The 22,216-nt window shown below is 35.8% G+C and overlaps 1 protein-coding gene across 1 annotated transcript; it reads right to left on the bottom strand.

Moving 5' to 3' along the window:
• Positions 1-10,387: 10,387 nt before the first annotated feature.
• Positions 10,388-11,659, bottom strand: LOC132556552 (G-protein coupled receptor 83-like). Its single transcript, XM_060220962.1, has one exon. The coding sequence runs from the start codon at positions 11,657-11,659 to the stop codon at positions 10,388-10,390; it is 1,272 nt and encodes a 423-aa protein (XP_060076945.1).
• Between the last annotated feature and the right edge of the window lie 10,557 nt (positions 11,660-22,216).

Below are 22,216 nucleotides of genomic sequence, written 5' to 3'. Positions count from 1 at the left end.
ACATGTTTACATGTACTAACGACCGTCAAATATGTCCAACTTTACATAAAAATATAGAACGTTTCCTAATGAGATCAGGATGCTGGCTGTAAAACTTCATCAGCTCTCGAAACCTTGTGTTGTGAGATTATCTACCGACAGCTTGCACGAAAATCGTGATTTTGGTAACAAGCAGTTAAATATCGAATCAACTTCGACATGTAAACACCATAGGTTAGGGACGCAGGTGTGTGGCTCTGCAGAAATTGGGGAAAAAACAAACAAAAGCAAATTTAATTCCCCGCGCTTATCAAACATTTTGGTAAAAAGAGAACTGTTAATTTTATTGTACAGGAAGAAAAAGAGACGTGCGCTACTGATGTACAAGAATCTGTCGTGTCCTTCTGTCGTGGACACCGTCAATAAATTTCCCTTTATTTAAAGGGAAAACATTATGAATATACCTGAAAGTGAAATTGAAGGCGTTCACAAGGTCTTTATGACCAGTTTTGACAGCTCTACGATAAATTCATCCTCGTATAAAACCGAAATCACGTCAGCAAACAGAGGACATTTAGTTAACAGTTCTTTGAAAAGAACACTCTCCAAGGCATCCCTTCAATTTGTAATGGGTTATGTTTGTAACGCGGAAAATCACATTGTCCTTGTAGTAAAACTATTTTCAGAAGAGGGAGATTCACATATCGATTATTCCAATTCTTGAGAAACAGTCTTATAATTAGACTGTAACCTCGAAATTGGACCCTGTGATTGGAAATGTAAATTCTGCAAAGTTAACATCGAAATTCAATCATATTTAAGTATTAGTTTTATTTTTTCATGTTATTGAGCAATGACAAAAAACGAATGAATACAGAATAAAAAGTGACGTGGTTTAACCCAAGAGTGCAATCTGTACACTCCGCATTCCTTTGTCTCACTGTGCATTCCTCTAAAACTACGTCACAATGTACCACGATGTACTCGATAACCTCTACCGACCAGTCAAGCTCTGTTACGGTCAATGTACGGTGTTACTACGTTGTTGTTACGATTTAAGAAGTCCAGACATGGGATAATTTTGTTATTTTCTACCAGGATTCTCCCCTTAAATTAACTTACCATCGCGTAGTAGTTCAAAATTAACGTGGAAACCATTCGACTTCTCAAAAAGTTCTAAAGAGGGATCTGGATCTTTCAGGATACAACTTCTCAAAAAGGTCTGAAGAGTGGTCTGGATCTCTCAGGATACGACTTCTTCAGAATTCTGAAGAATGGTCTGGATCTCTCTGGATACGACTTCTCCAGAGTTCTGAAGAGTGGTCTGGATCTTTCAGGATACAACTTCTCAAAAAGTTCTGAAGAGTGGTCTGGATCTCTCAGGATACGACTTTTCCAGAGTTCTGAAGGGTGGTCTGGATCTCTCAGGATACGACTTCTCCAGAGTTCTGAAGAGTGGTCTGGATCTTTCAGGATACAACTTCTCAAAAAGTTCTGAAGAGTGGTCTGGATCTCTCAGGATACGACTTTTCCAGAGCTCTGAAGGGTGGTCTGGATCTCTCAGGAAACATTTTCTCTAGAGTTCCGATGAGTGGTCTGGATCTCTCAGGATACGACTTTTCCAGAGTTCTGAAGAGTGGTCTGGATATCTCAGGATACGACTTTTCCAGGGTTCTGAAGAGTGGTCTGGAATTCTCTGGATACGACTTCTCCAGTGTTCTGAAGAGTGGTCTGGATCTCTCTTAATACAACTTCTTCAGAGTACTGAAGAGTGGTCTGTTTCTCTCACTTCTTGTTAACTTTACGGTTCCCCAAGTGTGTTCTCGTTAACTAGAAATACTCATTTATTTAACAAATTGTTTTTGCAGTTGATAGATTTTGAGTTCGATTGATAAGCATTAAATCAATAACAATTTCACCCAAAGCATTTCCTGCTGTGTCGCTCATCCGTGTGCAACAAGAAATGGACAGTTCGTTTATTTGTCACACTGATGCTGTCCATCGTGAAGTGCCTTATTGATACTTACTATACGCCACAAGTATGGTCATGGTTTTTTTCTTTCTTTTTTTATTGGCCTATTTGTAAATTTCTGGACTTGAAAAATACCCTCCTGTCACAAATGTGTCGGAGTTAACATGTATGATAATATGTTGTGTCTATATAGTAACTTGCCATGTATACTGTTTTTTCAACGCCTGTAAGCAGTACAGCTACGAGTACATGTTGCCGCAACGAAAGTATTCAGTGCAAACATAACAGTTAATAATTTGTTTGAAGACCAGTTATTTGGCTAATATATCTGAACATAAAATTACGTCTCAGTATCAAAAGTATTCAGTTTGATGTGAAAATTTTACATTACGCAGATCATTAAGATAATTAATTACGAAGAAAAATTAAAATCGTTAATTATTCATAATTATACGTCTTTTACATGTGTTGGGGTTATAGGCTTATCTCTCGTAGAAACATGATGAAAGAGTAATGATGGCGCCGCTTCGGTAACGCCACTGTCTCCATTCAAATACATGATGAAATAATATGAGGACAGCACCGCCCCGGTAGGTCACGTGTGTCCATGTGAACATGTGTTTAAGAAATGTCGTGCAGTATCGGTAGTTGTCTCACTGTCAACACATGATGTCTTATCTGTGGTATACGCGTGATGAAGTGATATGATGACTGCACAGCCTGGGTAGTTCTCCTGCCTTCAGGAGAACATGCGATGAAGTGGTATAAAGACTGCACAGCCTGTGTAGTTCTGTCTCTAGAAGAACACGTGATGAAGTGATATGATGACTGCACAGTTTTGGTAAATCTGTCTCTAGAAGAACACGTGATGAAGTGATATGATGACTGCACAGTTTTGGTAGTTCTGTCTCTAGAAGAACACGTGATGAAGTGATATGATGACTGCACAGTCTTGGTAGTTCTGTCTCTAGAAGAACACGTGATGAAGTGATATGAAGACTGCACAGCCTGTGTAGTTCTGTCTCTAGAAGAACACGTGATGAAGTGATATGAAGACTGCACAGTCTTGGTAGTTCTGTCTCCAGGAGAACACGTGATGATAATTACAGAGTGAAACCGGAGCTAACTGTCGAGGCGATGTGTTATCTCACTTCTTCATCACATAATTACAGACTGAAATCGGAACTAAATGTCGAGGCGGTGTGTCGTCTCACTTCTTCATCACATAATTACAGAGTGAAACCGGAACTAATTGTCGAGGCGATGTGCTATCTCACTTCTTCATCACATAATTATAGAGTGAAACAGGAACTACCATGGTTACGCCATCATCATGTAATTCCAGCTATATCTACACGGAGCCAAGGGAACTATGGAGTCAGTGCCACCAACATACCGCTGTATTACACCCCAGGGATGAAAAGTCACCCTCTATAAATTAATGTTTCGTTCAATAGTGGAACGTTTTTGCACCATTCCTATCTGACACCCTGTTACATGTGGGTTGTGTTTTCTGAGGTAGTTGGTCGGAAGAACTTGCATATAAAAGGTCATTAAAAGACCTGATAAAGACGATATTTACATCATTTTTTGGTATTCTAGTGTCCGATTTGGTTTAAATCCGAGCAGATCTAGAGACACAATCTTTATTCTTTTTTAATTTGATTACGAAATCTTTACCATGTAGCAAACTGTTTCATTGTGTTTATTTTGACTATAGTATGTCCCATACATAAGTAATTCTTGTAAACAGCAAAACTCTGGTGTAACAGAACACTTTCTGAATGTCATGTGTTTATATGAAAATTTATCCTGTGTAAAGCTATCTTGATAGTCTTCAGATTATCAGTTGCTGGTCGGAATATTACAAAGAGTCAAGAATGACTTTCTGTTTTTGTTTATCAATTTTTTGACTGGTGCTAACTAGATTTACAACGGTATGGTACAGAATGATATTCGTTGTTCGAGGCAAAGAGCCTTAATTTCTTCTCAATCGGATGAAAAGACCAAATTATTATTGCATAATAGTATTTTGCATTTTTGCTATGGTCATGATGTACGCGGCTTCAGAACTGCGACATGAATTAAAACGATCACATTTGTCATGTTTAAGCTCCCGATTGAATGTGAAGAAAACTGTTGTACTATACCATATTTATATGTAAACTATGATATACAGCTTTCACTCTTAAAAGAGTGGTAACTGTATATTGTAAACTATCATGAATTGTCAGAACTTGATGAAATAGAGCCGAATTGTAAGGCAAACTTCTTTTCAAGAATTAATGAACGTTTTTACAAAAGTTCTTCAAAGTGTATGTTGGATACACAAATCATGAAATGATTGTTACACAGTTTATCTCATAACATTATTAACATTAAACAAATTACATATTCTTTCCATGTACAGATTACAGACGCATACGTTACTAGTAGAAACTGGTAGACACCATTTTATTCCTTGATGTAGGATATTTACACTATGCAATAGAAATTATGTTTATGATGAAATATTACAAAAGTCATACTATCAAATTAATGATCGTTCAATACAAAAAAACTAGGAAATACCAACATAGCAACATAATAACGATTCAAACTCAAATTCAATAAAACTAGAACAAAATATAGACAAAAGAAAGATTTACACTGATATTCCTGTAAAAGTACAATGAGAAATAAGATCCTGTGTTCCGAAAGAGTAAGCGTCTTTCGATGACACCCGCCACGTAAATCTTGGTCAATTCAAGTAAGTGGTGTCATGCTCTGAAATGAGAAGGTATACAACGACTGCATCCACAGACAATCTAACGAGCATCAAATTAAGCGTTAGATACCATAGAAAAAAATAATGAATTAAAATGTATCACACAATCGTTTCACCCTACAAAGATTCGTCAGTAATGCTAAGGGCCTAATTTTGAAGTCTAGGAGGCGACGTAGGAGATGCATCAGCCCCATGATTCAATACATTTCGTAATTGTTATTTATCTGATTACAAAAAAAAAGTACATGTTAAGTACCTGTATATGATCTGAAGGGTCCACTATAATGTAACTAACCTGATATTTTTATGTTTAAATTGAATCAAGAGTATCAGACACCAAGCCATAGGTGTACCGTCGACCAATCGGTGTGAATTATTTTATTACGAGGAAGTTCTGCTATTGTCTAAATGGTTTTGGATAGTCTATTTCCTTGTACGATCTGAAGTTGGTACGTGTTAATATGATTGAAGTTCTGTATTTGTCTTTCATTTTGTCATATTGAAACATGACATTACTTATTTGAATTAACCAATATTTTGTGTTGTCGATGAACCAGAAGACGCTTAACCTTCTGAAACACTTGATATTTTTTCTCCTTGTACTTTTTCAATGGATCCGTGGAGTTCTTTCTTTTGTTCACATTTTCATCGACTTACATTCAGAATTCAGATTCCATTTCTTCGTTGTCTTTTGTAACAAATATGAGAAATGATGTATGTATTTATCTAATCCATGGTAATGTGGTTTTCCAAGAAATTTAAATAAACCCTCCATATTTCCGTAGACCGACAGTAACTAATTAAAGGTAGTAGGCAGTGTGGTTGTCAGCATCATCAGAGTATAGTGGATTTGACCGAACCATATACATTTCATTGTAATCAAGCCATCGTGTTATTGATCTCGTCAGATTATTCTACATCATGTGTTTCCGATAAAGCGTGCTTAGATACAGTTGGGCAGTCTTTCTACTATCATGACGGTGGGAACGTTCCTCCAAGGTCTTCAACAGATTTTTAGTTAATACCTGTTGATCTATGGACATCTATAGACTGGCCAGAGGTAACTCGCTAAATACTCCTCTGAAGGTTTGTATACTGAATGTAACCTCTCACACATGGAATAATACTAAAATAATGATAAACGTGTGTACAGTCATTTCCTCGAATTAGGCGTCCGTTTTATGTAGAAAAATATTGTTACAAAATGATCTAGATATTTTGTATCCATTAAACACTACCAATAGATAACAAAGAATGATTTTGGAACATTTTACATTCTTCCTTATGCAATATGATGTCTTTACCTGTTTCAAATACATTTCATTGGTTCTCAAAACTGGTTGACAATGATAAATTAAGTCCATATAAGAATATCTACATTATGTAGTTGGTAAACGTTTGTTTGCCTACCAATCATTGTGACTACGGTTGGTATCCAATCTACTACTTCAGGCCATATCAACTGTCTGTAATACATTTTGTGTAGGTTAAAGCTTGCCTATGATATATCTTATTATGTAAGGTAAAACCTGTCTATTATATATCTTATTATGTAAGGTAAAACCTGTCTATTATATTTCTTATTATGTAAGGTAAAACCTGTCTATTATATATCTTATTATGTAAGGTAAAACCTGCTTATTATATATCTTATTATGTAAGGTAAAACCTGTCTATTATATATCTTATTATGTAAGGTAAAACATGCCTATGATATAGCTTATTATGTAAGGTAAAACCTGTCTATGATATATCATTATTTAAGGTAAAACCTGTCGATAAAAGGTACATATGAGGATATGTCATACACTTTATAATATGAACTGTTTGTTGGTAAGGACGAACCAGATAGCATGCTTATTTATTTAGTTTAGTAAATTTGTGAGCACATAGATAATAACAGGAATCACATTACCTGAAATTATAAGTGAAAACAACAAACACTTCATGATTTATCACAAAACTTCGTTTATTTCGGGGAAACACATTTATTTACACGTTACTGGAAGCTATTTTTATACAAATTTTGATATAGATAAGTACACAGAATATTTGATAAACTATCTGTGAATGTTCAAAACTCTGTCTTACAGAATGATGCATTTTACAAACATTGGCATACATTTATTCAGTGTAAAGACATATGGATAATTGATAAAATTTCATCTTAAATGAAACAGTGTCCCTTGCCTTTGGTTAAAATATTATTATTAATGATATTGAGTGACCTTCAGCTTTGATTGTACCTCAGTGATCAGCATCTTTAATAGAACTTCAGTGACCATCTTCAGTATTATAATGTTTTCGTTTTAAAAAGTGACACGAATGAGTCTCCATTTCAACCTCTTAAAGAAAGCCTCACTGATAATAACGATAAGCAAAACATGAACAGGAAACGTCATATAGAAATATCTGTCTTTTGTTTGCACCTACAATTAAAGTTTTATTTTATTTTTTACACAGATCAATAGATAGGGTATATGATAGCGACATTTTTCTGTACTTCACAAACCGTTTGTGTTTCGAGTGTCACACCCAATATTGTTGTGTCTACCCTTAACTTTTTGTCATATTATCTTGTAAGCACTGTTAAAACAGCATCATCCACTTAAGTGCTCTTTCTGATAATATGAAGTAGAAAATTTGAACAAGTCATGAAATTTTTTTTACCTCAATAATGCTTACAAGTTATTCATTGTGCTGCAGTACAAAATCTGACAGGAGAACACAGACGTGGGTCAGATATGTAGGAGAGTCATGACCACCCCGTTAACATGTTTTATTTGAAAGAAAAACATAAATTATTTTTGAACATTGTGCTGTTTTCATATATTTTGTAATAATTGTTATATAAACAACCCAGAGAAACTGCAATTGGCGCAATCACATTTCAACACAATACTTTGGGCACGAAAAGCGCTCGAATAAGATTACCACTAACTTTTTTCCTCGGAAGCTCACAATTTTTTTCTTAACTGACAGAGCTGAGTCTTCAGGGTTTCCGATGATGCGCAAAATATATACATTTACAGTAAAATGGCTACCTGCTATAACAGAAGGTCGACAGTGAAATTTGTAGAAAACGAGTAAGTGATAGTGTATCGAATGCATGTGATAATAATTGCGCGAGACTCAATGATAATTGAGCGAGTTATTCACGAAGGATACTCTCGGTGTCCTGTCTTATTTTTGATAACTGACTTAATATAGCAATGTGTTAAATCACACTTATACTAAAAATATTAGAGCGCTCTCTTAAAAAGTAAGCAAGATGTCAAGAAACAAATCTGCTCAAATATCTATATAACAATAAACTAACCGTAGATCAAACGTATCTAGAGACGTCTGTAGAGATCAGTGAGAAGCACGATATGGGTATCATCTTTATCTCAGAAACATTGTTCGACGACGACGACGACGACGACGACGACGATGATGATGATGATGATGATGATGATGATGATGATGATGATGATGATGATGATGATGATGTTCGAAGACGACGACGACGACGACGACGACGACGACGATGATGATGATGATGATGATGATGATGATGATGATGATGATGATGATGATGATGGGTGTGCGATTACTATGTCTGTTAAGGAATTAGGCCTGGTATCGAAGCTGTAAGGGTTGTCTACGTGGTAAATAATGAAATAACCTGTTGTTGAAGTTCACGGCGCCCAGTATTATGAAGGCATTTGTAATGAAAGCATAAAATCATTCCAGAAATAGCTTACCACCCACTAGGAAAAGAAAGGGTGAAATTGGTTTCGTTAGTGAGCTAATCTACAATAGACACGAAAATTTAAACCACTATTATAGAAACAAACAGATAAGAAAGGTTGCCTTTTTTCGAAAATCTGTGGCCTCGTTCGTTGCCATTATCGTTATCATTGTTGGCATTATCGAAACAAAAAAATACAAAAGACCAAAAACGATAAATAAAAAATTAACCTTTTAAACAATAAAACAACTAACGAACACATTCGACTGCATTTAGAAGCTAACATGGTCCCTGGTCATAGAAGTAGAAAGAAAAGAAAATGTTTATAAATTGTACTGACAAGATAAACAGAGATGAAGGCAGAATGAGATCTAGGAGAGGCCATCTTCAGGACTACTGCTTGGTAACAGCGTCTTAAGGGCTGCTGCTAATTAACAACGTCTTAAGGACTAGTGCTAAGTAACAGCGTCTTAAGGACTACTGCTAAGTAACAGCATCTTAAGGACTACTGCTAAGTAACAGCATCTTAAGGACTAGTGCTAGGTAACAGCGTCTTAAGGACTACTGCTAAGTAACAGCATCTTAAGGACTAGTGCTAAGTAACAGGGTCTTAAGGACTAGTGCTAGGTAACAGCGTCTTAAGGACTACTGCGAAGTAACAGCATCTTAAGGACTAGTGCTAAGTCACAGCATCTTAAGGACTGGTGCTAAGTAACAGCGTCTTAAGGACTACAGGTAAGTAACAGCGTCTTAAGGACTAGTGCTAGGTAACACCATTGTGTTACGCAAAAACTGACTAGCATTGATTTGTTTATTAGCTGGGGTCATATCCCCATAAACTGACAGGTTTCGGAAAGATTCTCCTTATACACACTGTAATCCTTGTACCTCACTGATCATTATGCGGGCGATCCATCGCATGTTACACAGATCACTTGGTGTAAAGTAAGTAAACAAACCTACGACAACATAGAACGATCCTTGGTTTCCTGCGAAACACATATTGTACCGAGTAGTAAATATCACACCCAGTTATCGCAAAGCCTGATGTCCTACCGAGCTGTCGATGTCACATTATAGGGAAGGTTTTGGGATATGTACGTAGATATTTACACAGTGCGTCATATAAATGATTTGCGGAAAACAGTAGTGAATGGTAACCATTGTAAAGTGAAAAAATGTTTTTAAAAAAACACACACATATTTGAATCGCAATGAGAGGAAAATAGACTCTTGTACACTTATGACAATGCCGACAATATCTCAAGCAGTCATTATTAGTGACATATGAGCTTGTACAATATATCAATTGACCTGATGAAGCCTCCGAAAGATATCATCAAACACCCAAGACTTTAATATTTGTGACGTAGCAACCGTTACTGAAGGGCCTCAATGTGCGTGACCGAACATAGTCATATTTATAATAAAATGTTTATATGAAGTTGTCATTGTTAATACAAATTTTTAAAGTTTAAAATTGATCACATAAACGATTTTCACATTTATTTAACAGCACGTATTCGTCAGTACGCCGAGTGATAAGGTTTAACAGGTGTATTCGTACATGTATGTCCGATCGTCAATACGTTCTTCGTAAAATGTTCACACTGGGTGAGAAAAAGTCCAGAAGCTAGATAGGTATAAAGGTTCATTGTATTTCAACACATTCCGAATATCCAATTCTCCGACAATACACGTGTGTCTGACCAGTCAATTCCTTGAGTGATATATAGACTTGGTAATAGCACTTTACATAGTCTGGACAGTTGCCCTAAAATCTCAGCCATGCGTCTGGCACCAAACCCTATAGTGTATATGAAAGTCACATTATCTAGGTTACCTATGAGTTCCACATAATCGATTCCATCTTACATAGTAAACATTCATTGGTTTAACTAAATGAGACACGTGTTCAAAAGACAATTTTCCCTTTTTAACCAGTAGAAGTGTCTTCACATATAACATTTGAAAATTCAGTGGAGACAAACTTCTGAGAACTGACCAATGGTGTTTGGTCCCGAACACAGAACGGATAGGAGTCTCTGTGTACACTAGTGTTGGTAGTAATCCGAATGGAACTGAAAGTACTCGACCGAATCACACTCGTCATAGTCTTTGATCGTCGGAATGCATCATGGCGGATGAGCATACCATCTACGTCAATGCCCGGATGCACTCGTCGCGATCTCTTGCAGCAACTGAAGCAGGCCTTGACTTCCGCTCGGAAACTCTCGTTGAGCCAGCAGTACACAAAAGGGTTATAGCACGTGCTGCTGATAGCAATCCAATGGAACACGAAGAATGTTGTACTATTGTATTTAAACGTTCGAATGTCCGGGTGGAACTTTGTCAAAATGTGATACAAATTTAAAGGCATCCAACACAATGCAAACACCACTACTACGGTCACCAGCAGTTTGATACTCTTGCGTTTTGCCCTCGCTTGTGACATTTGCTGTGTCCGTGTTACTGCTCCAAGTTGTACTCGTTTCCACAGACGCATCACAATTCTACCGTACGCCACAGCTATAATACTCAGTGGGATTATATACTGCAATACAACCGTGATAAGTGTCAGATACTTCGCAAAAAGTTCCTGTGGTTCTGGAAAGTGGGGGCTGCACCTATCTACTCTCGTGACAACCATACTGGTACTTTGCACCTTGTTGAAAATACCATAAGGCAAGGAAAAGAAGATAGCTATCAGCCAGATGATCACGAGTACCACCAGACCCATCTTTTTGGTCATGCGTGGCTGGAGAGGTTTTAGTAACACGTTCTGTCGGTCGAGGGCAATAGCAGTCAAGGTGAAGGTCGAAACGTACACTGAAACCATAAGGGAAAAATTCACAAAGTGACAAAGTACATCACCAAAAGGCCAGTTGTCAAGAAGGTGCTTTGCTATGTTAAATGGGACGTTGAAAAGGGTCAGTAATAGATCGGACATAGCCATATTAGCGATGAAAAAGTTTGTCACCGTATACATCCGCTTGTTCCTTAGAATCACATAACACACAATACTGTTACCGAAAAAGGATATCATGATGAGAATTCCATATGCGAATGCCAATATTAGCTTCTCAAAAACATCTTCAGACTGACGCTGTACCCAAGGCGTAGAAGTTGTGTTGCTGAAGTCGAAAGCTGTCCTGTTCTTGAACATTCGCAAGAAAATATTTATCGAGTCTAAGTGGTGTTCCAGCATGGTGGCGATTTTTTACTTACCAAAGACAATAAAAATGGACTTTTTTAGTATTATTGTCGCAGATTTAATGCAAAATATTTGATGACAGATTGTGTAAGGTATCCTGCATGATCGCACCAACTTCTGTATCAGAGATGGAATCGTCCACTACAGCTGTGGATGTGTAGCCCGGCTCCAGCATAATAAAACTCGGGATCACCCTACAGAAAAGGTCCTGTAAAAGAAAAAGAAAAACGTATTAACTAAATATAATCTTAATGTAATTTTATCAACAACAAGAGAACATTTGTATATTCACAGTATGCAAAATCCTAATACGAGATTAATGAATGATTGACGCCCATCCGACAGAGTATGAGTTATATACAATTGAATTGTAGTACATAAAGACAATGTCTTATACCTAGAAATACATTGGTATTCTGTACAAGTGAACGAAGTGGGATTTGGGAAATTTAAATGGCGGCCGCTATTATGGAGATATAGAATAACTAGACTACAGAAAGTAATGGCCGGAGACGGTGATCTCCCTGGGGACTCGTCCATCTGACCACAACGCCGTTTCTATAAAACTGCCAATTTGACATGGTCGATCTACTTTATATGGAACAGAATATTAACGACAGGAACGATGATGGCACTGAAAGAAACATTACGATCTATGTTGGTGCGCTCGAACACTCGTGGAAACGTAGCAAATTACGAAATCCCCTCTTTTATCTATGAAGTTCCTCCAGATACAATGTACGTATGGTATTTTAGAGTAGAGATTCCTAATTGTGCGTTATAGCAACGATGGAATTAATATAACCTGTACAATCAAGAATCAATTATTGAGAAAAAATAAATGTCGATGTTTCCTGATCAGTTTTCCCCCACCCCCATAATATGTTGGCACTGTGGTATTATATTTCTGTGTTTTTTATATGTATATTCTATATGCGAACCCCCTTCCTCTGCCTCCTCGCTTCCTCTCTTCCTCAACGAACACCATTATACACACGGAACCCTGTAATTTTTAATTTCATTCTGATACAGAAAAATAACACATGTAAAGATGCGATTTGATCATTGTCAATAATCATTCCTGCGATATACATCAAAACCTAGATAGATTGACGGGAGGCGCCGTGTTCTCCAGGTTTTGGTGTTTTTTCTCTGTCGTAGTTACACGTAACGTCAGTTTGTCAGTACGAATTATGATCTAAATGGGGCTGTATAGCTGAAATGTAACATGTCGTAAAACTATTTCTGTCTAAATAGAAGAAAGAGTTTACATTTGTTTTAATAAACAGGGAGCGTTACTTGATTTTGTCGTGTAACGCAAAGCCTTGTCACCAATTTTCCATGCACTTAATACATTTGTATGAATCTATGGCTTTGACTGTATATATCGCTTCTACATTTTATACAGCGAAATTGCTACATGTAGATGTTATAGATGTTCCCATGGTTATAAAGAGAAAGAGTGAGTAAATATTTAATAGATGTTTCCATGGTGATAAAGAGAAAGTGTGAGTAAATATTTAGATGTTTCCATGGTTATAAAGAGAAAGTGTGAGTAAATATTTAGATGTTCCCATGGTTATAAAGAGAAAGTGTGAGTAAATATTTAGTAGATGTTCCCATGGTTATAAAGAGAAAGAGTGAGTAAATATTTAGTAGATGTTCCCATGGTTATAAAGAGAAAGAGTGAGTAAATATTTAGTAGATGTTTCCATGGTGATAAAGAGAAAGTGTGAGTAAATATTTAGTAGATGTTTCCATTGTTTTAAGAGAAAGTAAATAGATGTATACATTATCACAAAACAGAAATGTGAGTAAATTAATGTATACATGATATTACTGTATCCATGGTTACAAAGTATGGTTACAAACAGGAAGTGTGAGTGAATTAATGTATACATGGTTACAAAGTGGGTGGTATAAAGCAATGTAATTTCAGTATCTTCTGCGTTTCGTTATATATACAATACACTAATTACGCTTTGAAAAACGTTAACACCAACACCACTTTCATTTTGAGGCGAGGTCTCTTTGTAGTAGCCTGTTGCTATCTCACTGAACAACTCCACAGCACAGACAGGTTAGATTATTCTCATCCCGAGAAACAAGCCGAACATTTAAGGAACATCCAAATACGCACCTCGAATTTTACAACACTTCATGCACTTGTAGTATGAAAAATTTGAAGCTTTCCATAAGAACCAATGTTAAAGTTGTATGTTTTTACCTAGGAAAGTTACAACATTGTGTCAGTACTTTCGAAATTTAAATGAAATAAAACGCAATTAAAAATATCATTTTACAACAGATGCTATTCAAAGAATAGAATTCAAAACTATTCTTTAATGGCAATCTTCATTGAAACAATATCTCGACAAACTGCCTGTGGGGTTTGTACATGTTAATATTGAAACTCGAAGACTGACGTGACTTTTCAGCCAGTGTGCTTGTATTTTCACGGAAATCATTTTTATAAAAGCTCATAGTATCAAACAATCACATGAAATAAACTGACTTGAACACATATATAAAGTTTATGATACAAGTATTGCCAGAAAAAAAAGTAAAGAAATGAAATTTCATATTCCTTGAGATATTCCTACTGAAATTCTCGGTTTCGAAATCCCACTCAGTATTCACGTGGGATATGTTGTTCCCTCTTGTGTTACTGTTTACCTGATCACGTGATACATGAACCGCTTTCACAGTTATCTGGATCTGTTGATTTCCTATATGTTAAGTCTGAGACATGTTTTATTCGTTGTTTTATCATGTGTTGTCGTTTGTATGGTAGGTTACTACAGACATGGTCACGTGGGGATGATTTTAACTTATATGTTACTACAGACATGGTCATGTTGGGTTTCTTCTTGTACAACTCTCCGGTTTGGTTTTTCCATAAATCCAGCAAGTTTTGCATTATGTATATATACGACATTTTGCCTTTTAAGTCAATTGAATATCCGTAACGGAGCCTTCATTTTATTGTCTGTTCCAGTACACTTAGGTTAGCATGGTGGCACATTTCGCCAAATGTGCCAAAATTTCCTTTACAAGGAGACAAAATCGGTACATAGACGAACTCAATAGAAAATGTAATGGCTGCAATGTTTCTGCAATCTTTGCCAACTATCAGTGGGGTAAAACGAAATCTGTGGAATAGTGCTATCTGTCTTTGTAAACGTTACTGGATAGGTTTCACCAGGTCCTGCAGATCCGTTCATCAAAACCGATTTCTTTTTGTCCATGTCCCGGAAAATACTTCCTCTCATGCGAAAGACCTCTATCACTTTCATTACGCAATTTGGTTAAGTGAACGCGACAACCGGAAAGCATTTACTAAACCGCAAACAAAAACGTCTTGTAGCCGGAATTACACGTATAATATTGTTTAAAATGTCTGTATCATAAGGACGTTTTAATTACAAACTCACTTTTTTTTCTTTCTCTTTTTTTTTTTTTTTTTTAGAGTCATTACAACCTGGTTGACTGCTTTAGTGAGTCCATACTGGTATTGATCTTTTACAGCTATGTTCTTGAAAATTAATTTCATGCCATTTTTCCTGTACGTTGAATATTCATTAAGCCTGACAAGGCTCTATTATAGAGACGTGTAAGTGTATCACCATGTTGGAAGCTGAGGCCGAAGAGGTATGCACATAAAAGGATTAATGAATAAATCATTGCCAGTATTAAATCACAAAAATCAAATGCTAAGTTCCAGCAGGGCTGGGGACCTTTACCGAGACGACCATCGGACAACGAACTATCCAAGAAGACCCCTCTACAGTGCCAATGCTCATCAAGTTTGTTGCTTACTCGAATCGACAGCATCAAGTCGAAATAGAGTTACTGACACTGATCGTATCATCAGGGGCGTAATTCTGGCATGTTTTACTCAGGAGAAATGTTCGGACTTTGTGAGAAATAGATTGAACATCAGTGTTGACGTCTGTCACCTGTGATAACGCACCACGTGATAAATAAGGTTTTTCTAACCCGTGGTTGGGTCAATATCGGGTTTGTTTAACGTCAAAACATTATCGGGTAACATTGTTTATTTGATTGTAACTGGATTCCTGTATAGAAATAACTTGAGGAAATCGTTTCAGATAAAGAGAGAAAGAGAGATCACCTCAAGGGAGTGAAATAATGCGATACTTGTTCGTAGTACCAAAGTTTCAACAAAATTTGACTTTCGGAATGATTAAATTATGTCCTGTAAATCTGAGTGTTAGTACGTGTTAAGAGATACCCACAAACCACAGGCTCTAATATATATAAATGTGCATACTTTGTACACCGTCTATCTTTAATTGACTCCATGGCGTTTCAATATCCATATCAAATTTATTTCATTAACAGAACTAAAACCTTTTGGTTTGGAATTTTAAGACCGCGTTTTATAAATGTTTACTTGTATATTACATTTTGTGTTAGATAGTTGTCGTCGTGTTCAGCTTATATTTATTTTTTTATATTTATTTCATCTTTTAAAAATTATATTTCAGAGCAATGTCAAATGTAGTTACTCTAATTTTTCAAAATTTTCGACTGCAATGAAGTTTTGAGCTTGTAAAATAAAATTAATCCTATTCAGAATTATAATGATTCCAGTAAATCTATTGTATTTTAATGAAAGAAGAATTCTGATGACATCGATCCGAAAACTACAAAAATAAAGCCAGAAAGAGCAATGATTACATATCGTGATTTTCTGTTATACATGTGCAGGTGCCCGACTTTCCGTCGTCTAACCATTTAAAAAATATCATCCAGAACAAAAGTTGAATTTATAAGTAAGACAGATAAACATGATTAGCTATACTGACACGCTACAGTCTGTCTACTGGGGCCATATATAATGTACACTTTTTGTCATGCTGGAAGATGCCCGCGGTCACCGCTGATTTCAGATGGATGATTAGGCCTTGGAAGTCTGTGTGTCTACCAGTTATCATTGAAAAAAGAAACGCTTTGGAAAAAGTCCTCTGGCAAGGTTATCGAACTAAGTAATTGTCTTTCAGACAATCCTGTATTTCTCGAATGTATCAGACGAAGACTTATAAAAAATATGTTGAAATTTTCATGAATTTCAATTTTGGATTGTTTTTGTCCCCTTAATTGTAAGGATTCATTTTCATTTTTCCTCTCTTTATGGACTTGCTGTCTTCGTTTAAAAAAAAACAATTTTCTGATAAACGTCATTTCTAGGAATTTTAATTTTCCCCGACAGAAGTATTGACGTTATAATTTGGTTTTTTATTTGCATACCAGTGAGTCATACTACTTCTGCATCCTTAAAGTTCTTTTGGCGGTAACCTCAGTGTCGCCAACCACGTGTCAAACAATGTCTGGTCTTGTCTTTCTCAGTCAAGGGTGACAGGGTGTTTTAAAAGGCCATTCGGTAAAATACGATCAGCTATATTGTACAGTTATCGCATCTGGAAAGTTATTTTTGAAAAAAAAAATCATTTTGACTGTATTAGATCCGAAAATTGACTTCAAAAATTATAAATGCTGGTCAAAGTTAAAGAAATATCTGCACTTTCCATGCCTTCTGCAGGTCAAGATATGGCCAATATCAGGTTTAATTGACAAAATCAGGTGAGTTGGCGATACTGCAACATGGCCAACATACAAGAAGACTTGTCAACGTTGATATGTACATCAACAAAGCCAACCACATTTAGAAACTTGTTGTAGAAAACATGTACATATCATCTATATTCATACCACAATAGATGGGTGTTAATCAAACCAGAAAGAATCAATCAATCTTCGTAACTTTTCTATATTAAACCATGTTTGATTTATCTGATACGGGAAAGTTTGACCGAGGACACTTAACGCACTCGCGGAAATTAAAACGCGCAAGAGAAGTTCCCAGTTGTCTTCGTAATACGTTGATTCTATATCGATTTCTATCAATTATTGCTTTAAAATATGTCCATACATTTCTAAAATTAGAAAAAAAATAGAAAGTTTTAACCATATGTCTTATAATAACACCCCATGCATATACAGAATTAGACAATTCGTCATCCTGTTTGCTCTTTATGGTGATAGAAACAGCTGAACAATATCGTTGATGTTATAAACAAAATGATTCTTTCACTGTTTTTGGTTATTTATCAAAAGTTGCCTATCAAATCTGACCTAGACATTGGCAAATAATCAAAACCAAATATAATTTGTTGATTTTTTCCTACCATACACATGGTTCTCAGAAACCGAAAATGTCTATAGGATTTATTTTTTCTTCTGAAAAAAATCCGATATATGAAAGGCTGTAACATGTCGTTACATAAAATACAGTGTTATAAAATAGATAAATGAAAACATCATCACTTACCATTTTCTAACGATAATTCACCAAAGGTTAAATTTACCACTCCTAGCCACTTAACGAACCAAAATGAATTTAATGAAATTATAGGGAAAATGTCACCTTTTTTGTCATCAACATTACTTTCTTAGAATAGCTTTAACTTTTTAACAAAATCTTCACCTTCAATATTGAATAAGAGCGCAATTCCATTACTAAGGAAAGTGTCCCTTTTCAGTCTGGAGGTAATTGAACTTTGGATAACGCTTTAATTCCTAAACATGTATCTTCTGAGTCCAATTGAAATGCATGTACTTTTCACACATCAATCAGATTCCAATTCTAGCAAAAAATCTTTATCATTTCCACTTGAGGTAAAAACTCACTTCTTGTCTAGGTGTTTAAATTACCCGTCAACTTTTATCAGTTCCGGAATTCAGAACATTTTATTGTCATCATTTTACAGACAAATGGAATTGTGCAACAGGCGCAGCCTATAAACAGGGAGTGGTTACACTTTACTGTTAACCATATGGAGCAATTTCTATAAGAATATATTCTAATTACTAAATGGGCTGCTCGCGTTGACGCCCCAATAAAATATAGTCTACGAGTTGCTCTATGAAAGCATGGTTAACATAAAAGTAAAACCCAGTCCCTACATATTTACACATCAGTGTCTTCTCTTCGAGATTGACGGCAGAGCATTCCTTGTTAGCACGTGGCATAATAACTCCAGAAAACTCGGTCATTGGTGGGAGGGGGGTTAACAATAGATGAGTCACTGGTGTTTCGTCACAATAAATTGAAAAAGTCACCATTTCAATTGTGACAGAAACATAATAAAAAATCACGAATTATCATATTTAATTTGATAAAATATTTGATTTTGTGTCTTGTTTGATAATTATAAAAAACAAAATGTAAGTATATATCCATGTATTTGGTACAAGTAGTTTCGAAAGTTCAAAGGTCAATGCTACCATGTTAGTATGGTAAACATTTTAATCTGGTAATGTTGTATACTGATAAAACTTTACAAGTGTAAATATATCCTGATAAAAGGACATCAGTCACTTACATATAAGTCAAAAAAATCATAGAGAACCAAGAATAAAATTTAATAAAAACAACTCAGTAAAGACATTTCTTGTTACCTTCGATGTCAGTAACCTTATAAATCTAATCTTGTGAGCAAACCACCAACTTCAAAAACATTAAAAACACATCAAACCACATGATTATTATAAAACAGTAGACGACACGCCGTTGATTACATCAAAAATCCTGAAAATGAAATCAATATACTGTATATGAAACTCCTGAGTTCAACCAACTTCCGACAGAGCAAAAATATCTTATGTCAAGCTCAAATTTTATAAAACTACGGCAAAGAAAGATCTACACGGAGACGCCTAACAAAGTTAAGGGAGAAAGACCAGGTGTTCCGACGATACCCGCAACAATTGGTCAATCTGAGTAATTACATCTTACATCCCCAAAAGAGGACAAGATAACAACAAAACCGGGAGTTATACTTTCTCTTATAATTGAACATTTCGGTATGAGTACATCCAAACGACCATAAAACTTCCCAAAAATCCCAACCTACGTTTCTACAACAGGTAATGTTCTAAAACAAGTCTAACCTCGCACTGAAAGATTTCCATGGGGACCTTTAAGGTTGTAAAAGTAGTAAAATAGGATTAATCTAATCTCTGTTGAGATGATATTAGTTTTATTAAAGTTGTAATGAAACAAGTTTCAATTGGCTAAAATGAATTGGTATGCTTTCATATTACAACACAACTGGTATGACAATTTTGAATAGACGGACGCCTGCCAGACGTTTTAATCTTCTGATCAGTCTTAAAATAGAAAAGGGCACAACTAGAAACTTAGAGGAATCTACACATGAAAACTAAGACAGATCCATAGAGTACCTACACTGATGAAAACTTTCCTAATCAAATCCAAAATGGCCACCTATAAGACTTTTTTTTCCAGATCTGTTTCAAAATCAGAAATGCACAGTGAATGACCAAGAGAAACCTACATTTGTAATCTGAAGATCCATCCAATGCTTCTAAGAAAACAGCAATGAAAACTTTCATAGTCAAAATCCAAAATCGGTGCTTGCTAATCATGCTATTTGGCAGATCAGTCCTAATATCAAAAGTGCGGAGCTGGAGATCAAGAGGACCTACGTGTGAAAGTCTATCCAGTACATCACAAGAAATAGCGCTAACAATATTTCACTGTCAAAATCCAAGATGACTTCCTGTCAGTCATTTTGTTTTTCTGACCGAGTCGAAAATTGAAACAAAAGGGTTGGGGTGCAACTAAACGCCAAGGGGAACCTTTATGTAAATTTGAGAAATATCCATCCAATACCCATAAGCAAATAATGATAACAATATCTTTCAAACATCTTCTTCTTAAAATTTCACATGAAATGAAACCAAATCTTGGCATTTACTCGTGTTCGTTGTGTAGCATTCTCCAGATGCTATTGTCACTTGTGTTTACCAAATGGGTTTAAGCACCCGTTGATATATTTTTATTTTTTGCTTCTCAATGAACTTCTGCATTTTTTCATCTGCAATTTTTGAAAAATAATCCTTATGAAAAAATACTAAAAATACTACACTATTTGAGAATATAAAGAATGTTCCATCAACAGGATAATGATAGACGTCACCAATGTGGTATTCAGTGGACTGGACCAACTAGTCGTAGACCTATAGAAGTATACGCCTGAGTTGCGTCAGTAGCAAAGACGTTATAAAGAATCTTCAGCATTGAAGAATGTTTCAACCAAATTTTGGCAAAAACTTTTCATCGCTACAGAAGGAGAAGATTTTAAAGAAGTATATTCCGTGTTAAGCTTAACAACTCAGGTCCTTTGCGGTCAAAAACCTCCAGTGAGCTAAAAAAGTGAGGAAGGGTAGAGCATTGCCAATTATTTGATGACATCATTATTCATGTTTGAAAGACTTGGAATTAATGATACTTGACATTGAAAATTCAACGATGGCAGGTGACAAAAAACTATGAAAGTTGATATCAAAAATATAATCCATCAGAATTAAATAGTGTCCCAAAAGTAATTACTGCGAGGCAGATTGAGAAGTGGTATTGCATTAATAAAGGAAGAATCAGATCAAATGTGTATCCGGTCAAAATTCAAAGATGTTAAGAAAGAGCACACTAATGACGCCAATTTTCTCTCCCCTCCCCCTCCAATCAAGCTATTGTTTGTTTTAATAACACCATATGTATTGGTAAATATGTGACTGTTTCCTACTTTTTATTCTTTATCTGCCATATAGTGTAGACTTATCGTTTAGGCCCTTGGCATCACTGGCGAGTCCTAGAAGGACGAAACAGCTGTATGATGCACAATCACTGTTGAGTGCACAATCACTGTTGAGTCCTAGAAGGACGAAACAGCTGTATAATGCACAATCGCTGGCGAGTCCTAGAAGGACGAAACAGCTGTATAATGCACAATCGCTGGCGAGTCCTAGAAAGACGAAACAGCTGTTTGATGTAGCATCACTGGCGAATCCTAGAAGGACGAAACAGCTGTATAATGCAGTTTTATTAGTTTTTTGGTTCTACTCTATCTTATCTAAATTTATATGAAATGTCTCTCTTCATTTGTGTGTCCTTTGTACAATCACCGACCTTTGTGATAAAGTTCGAAGGGTATTATGTACATGTATTGTACATATGTCTTGGGGTGTACAACTTCAGTTTTTCGTTCTGTGTACTTCATAACCTTAAGAGATGTTGAACATTTGGAGGAGAGGGATGGATACATGTATAAGCTTTTAGCTTCTTTTCCAATAATCTTTACAAAGTTTGTACTGATTTGTAATGAGATATTGGTTGAAATGAGAAGTATATCTATTGCCATTACAAAGTATGTGATAAACTATAAAGTTGAATTCAGTGCCTTTTTTCCATTATATTGATATTCGATGAGGTGAAAAGTAGTACAAAAGTCTTGTCATTGTTGTATTTTTTCTACCGACGTATGATTAATCATATACTGGGTGGACAAATCTAATAAAGCATGGTATCGTGTGACGTCAGTAACAATTATTACGTCTTGCACGGGAAATTGACAAGAAATAAAGTGATCTGGTCTTTTCCGGTCCGGAAGAGGGACGACAATCGACCAAGACACTCTACTGCGCATGAATGTTGACACATAA

The sequence above is a fragment of the Ylistrum balloti genome, unplaced genomic scaffold, assembly GCF_031769215.1.
Source record: "Ylistrum balloti isolate Yb309-2 unplaced genomic scaffold, AGI_CSIRO_Ybal_v1 Utg370578, whole genome shotgun sequence".
Classification (NCBI taxonomy): domain Eukaryota; kingdom Metazoa; phylum Mollusca; class Bivalvia; order Pectinida; family Pectinidae; genus Ylistrum; species Ylistrum balloti.
The sequence above is the reverse complement of the archived record's forward strand: the minus strand, read 5'-3'. Positions and strand labels throughout refer to the sequence as shown.

Coding starts and splice junctions, on each gene's coding strand:
- LOC132556552 (XM_060220962.1), bottom strand. CDS start 11,659: ATGCTGGAACACCACTTAGACTCGATAAATATTTTCTTGCGAATGTTC.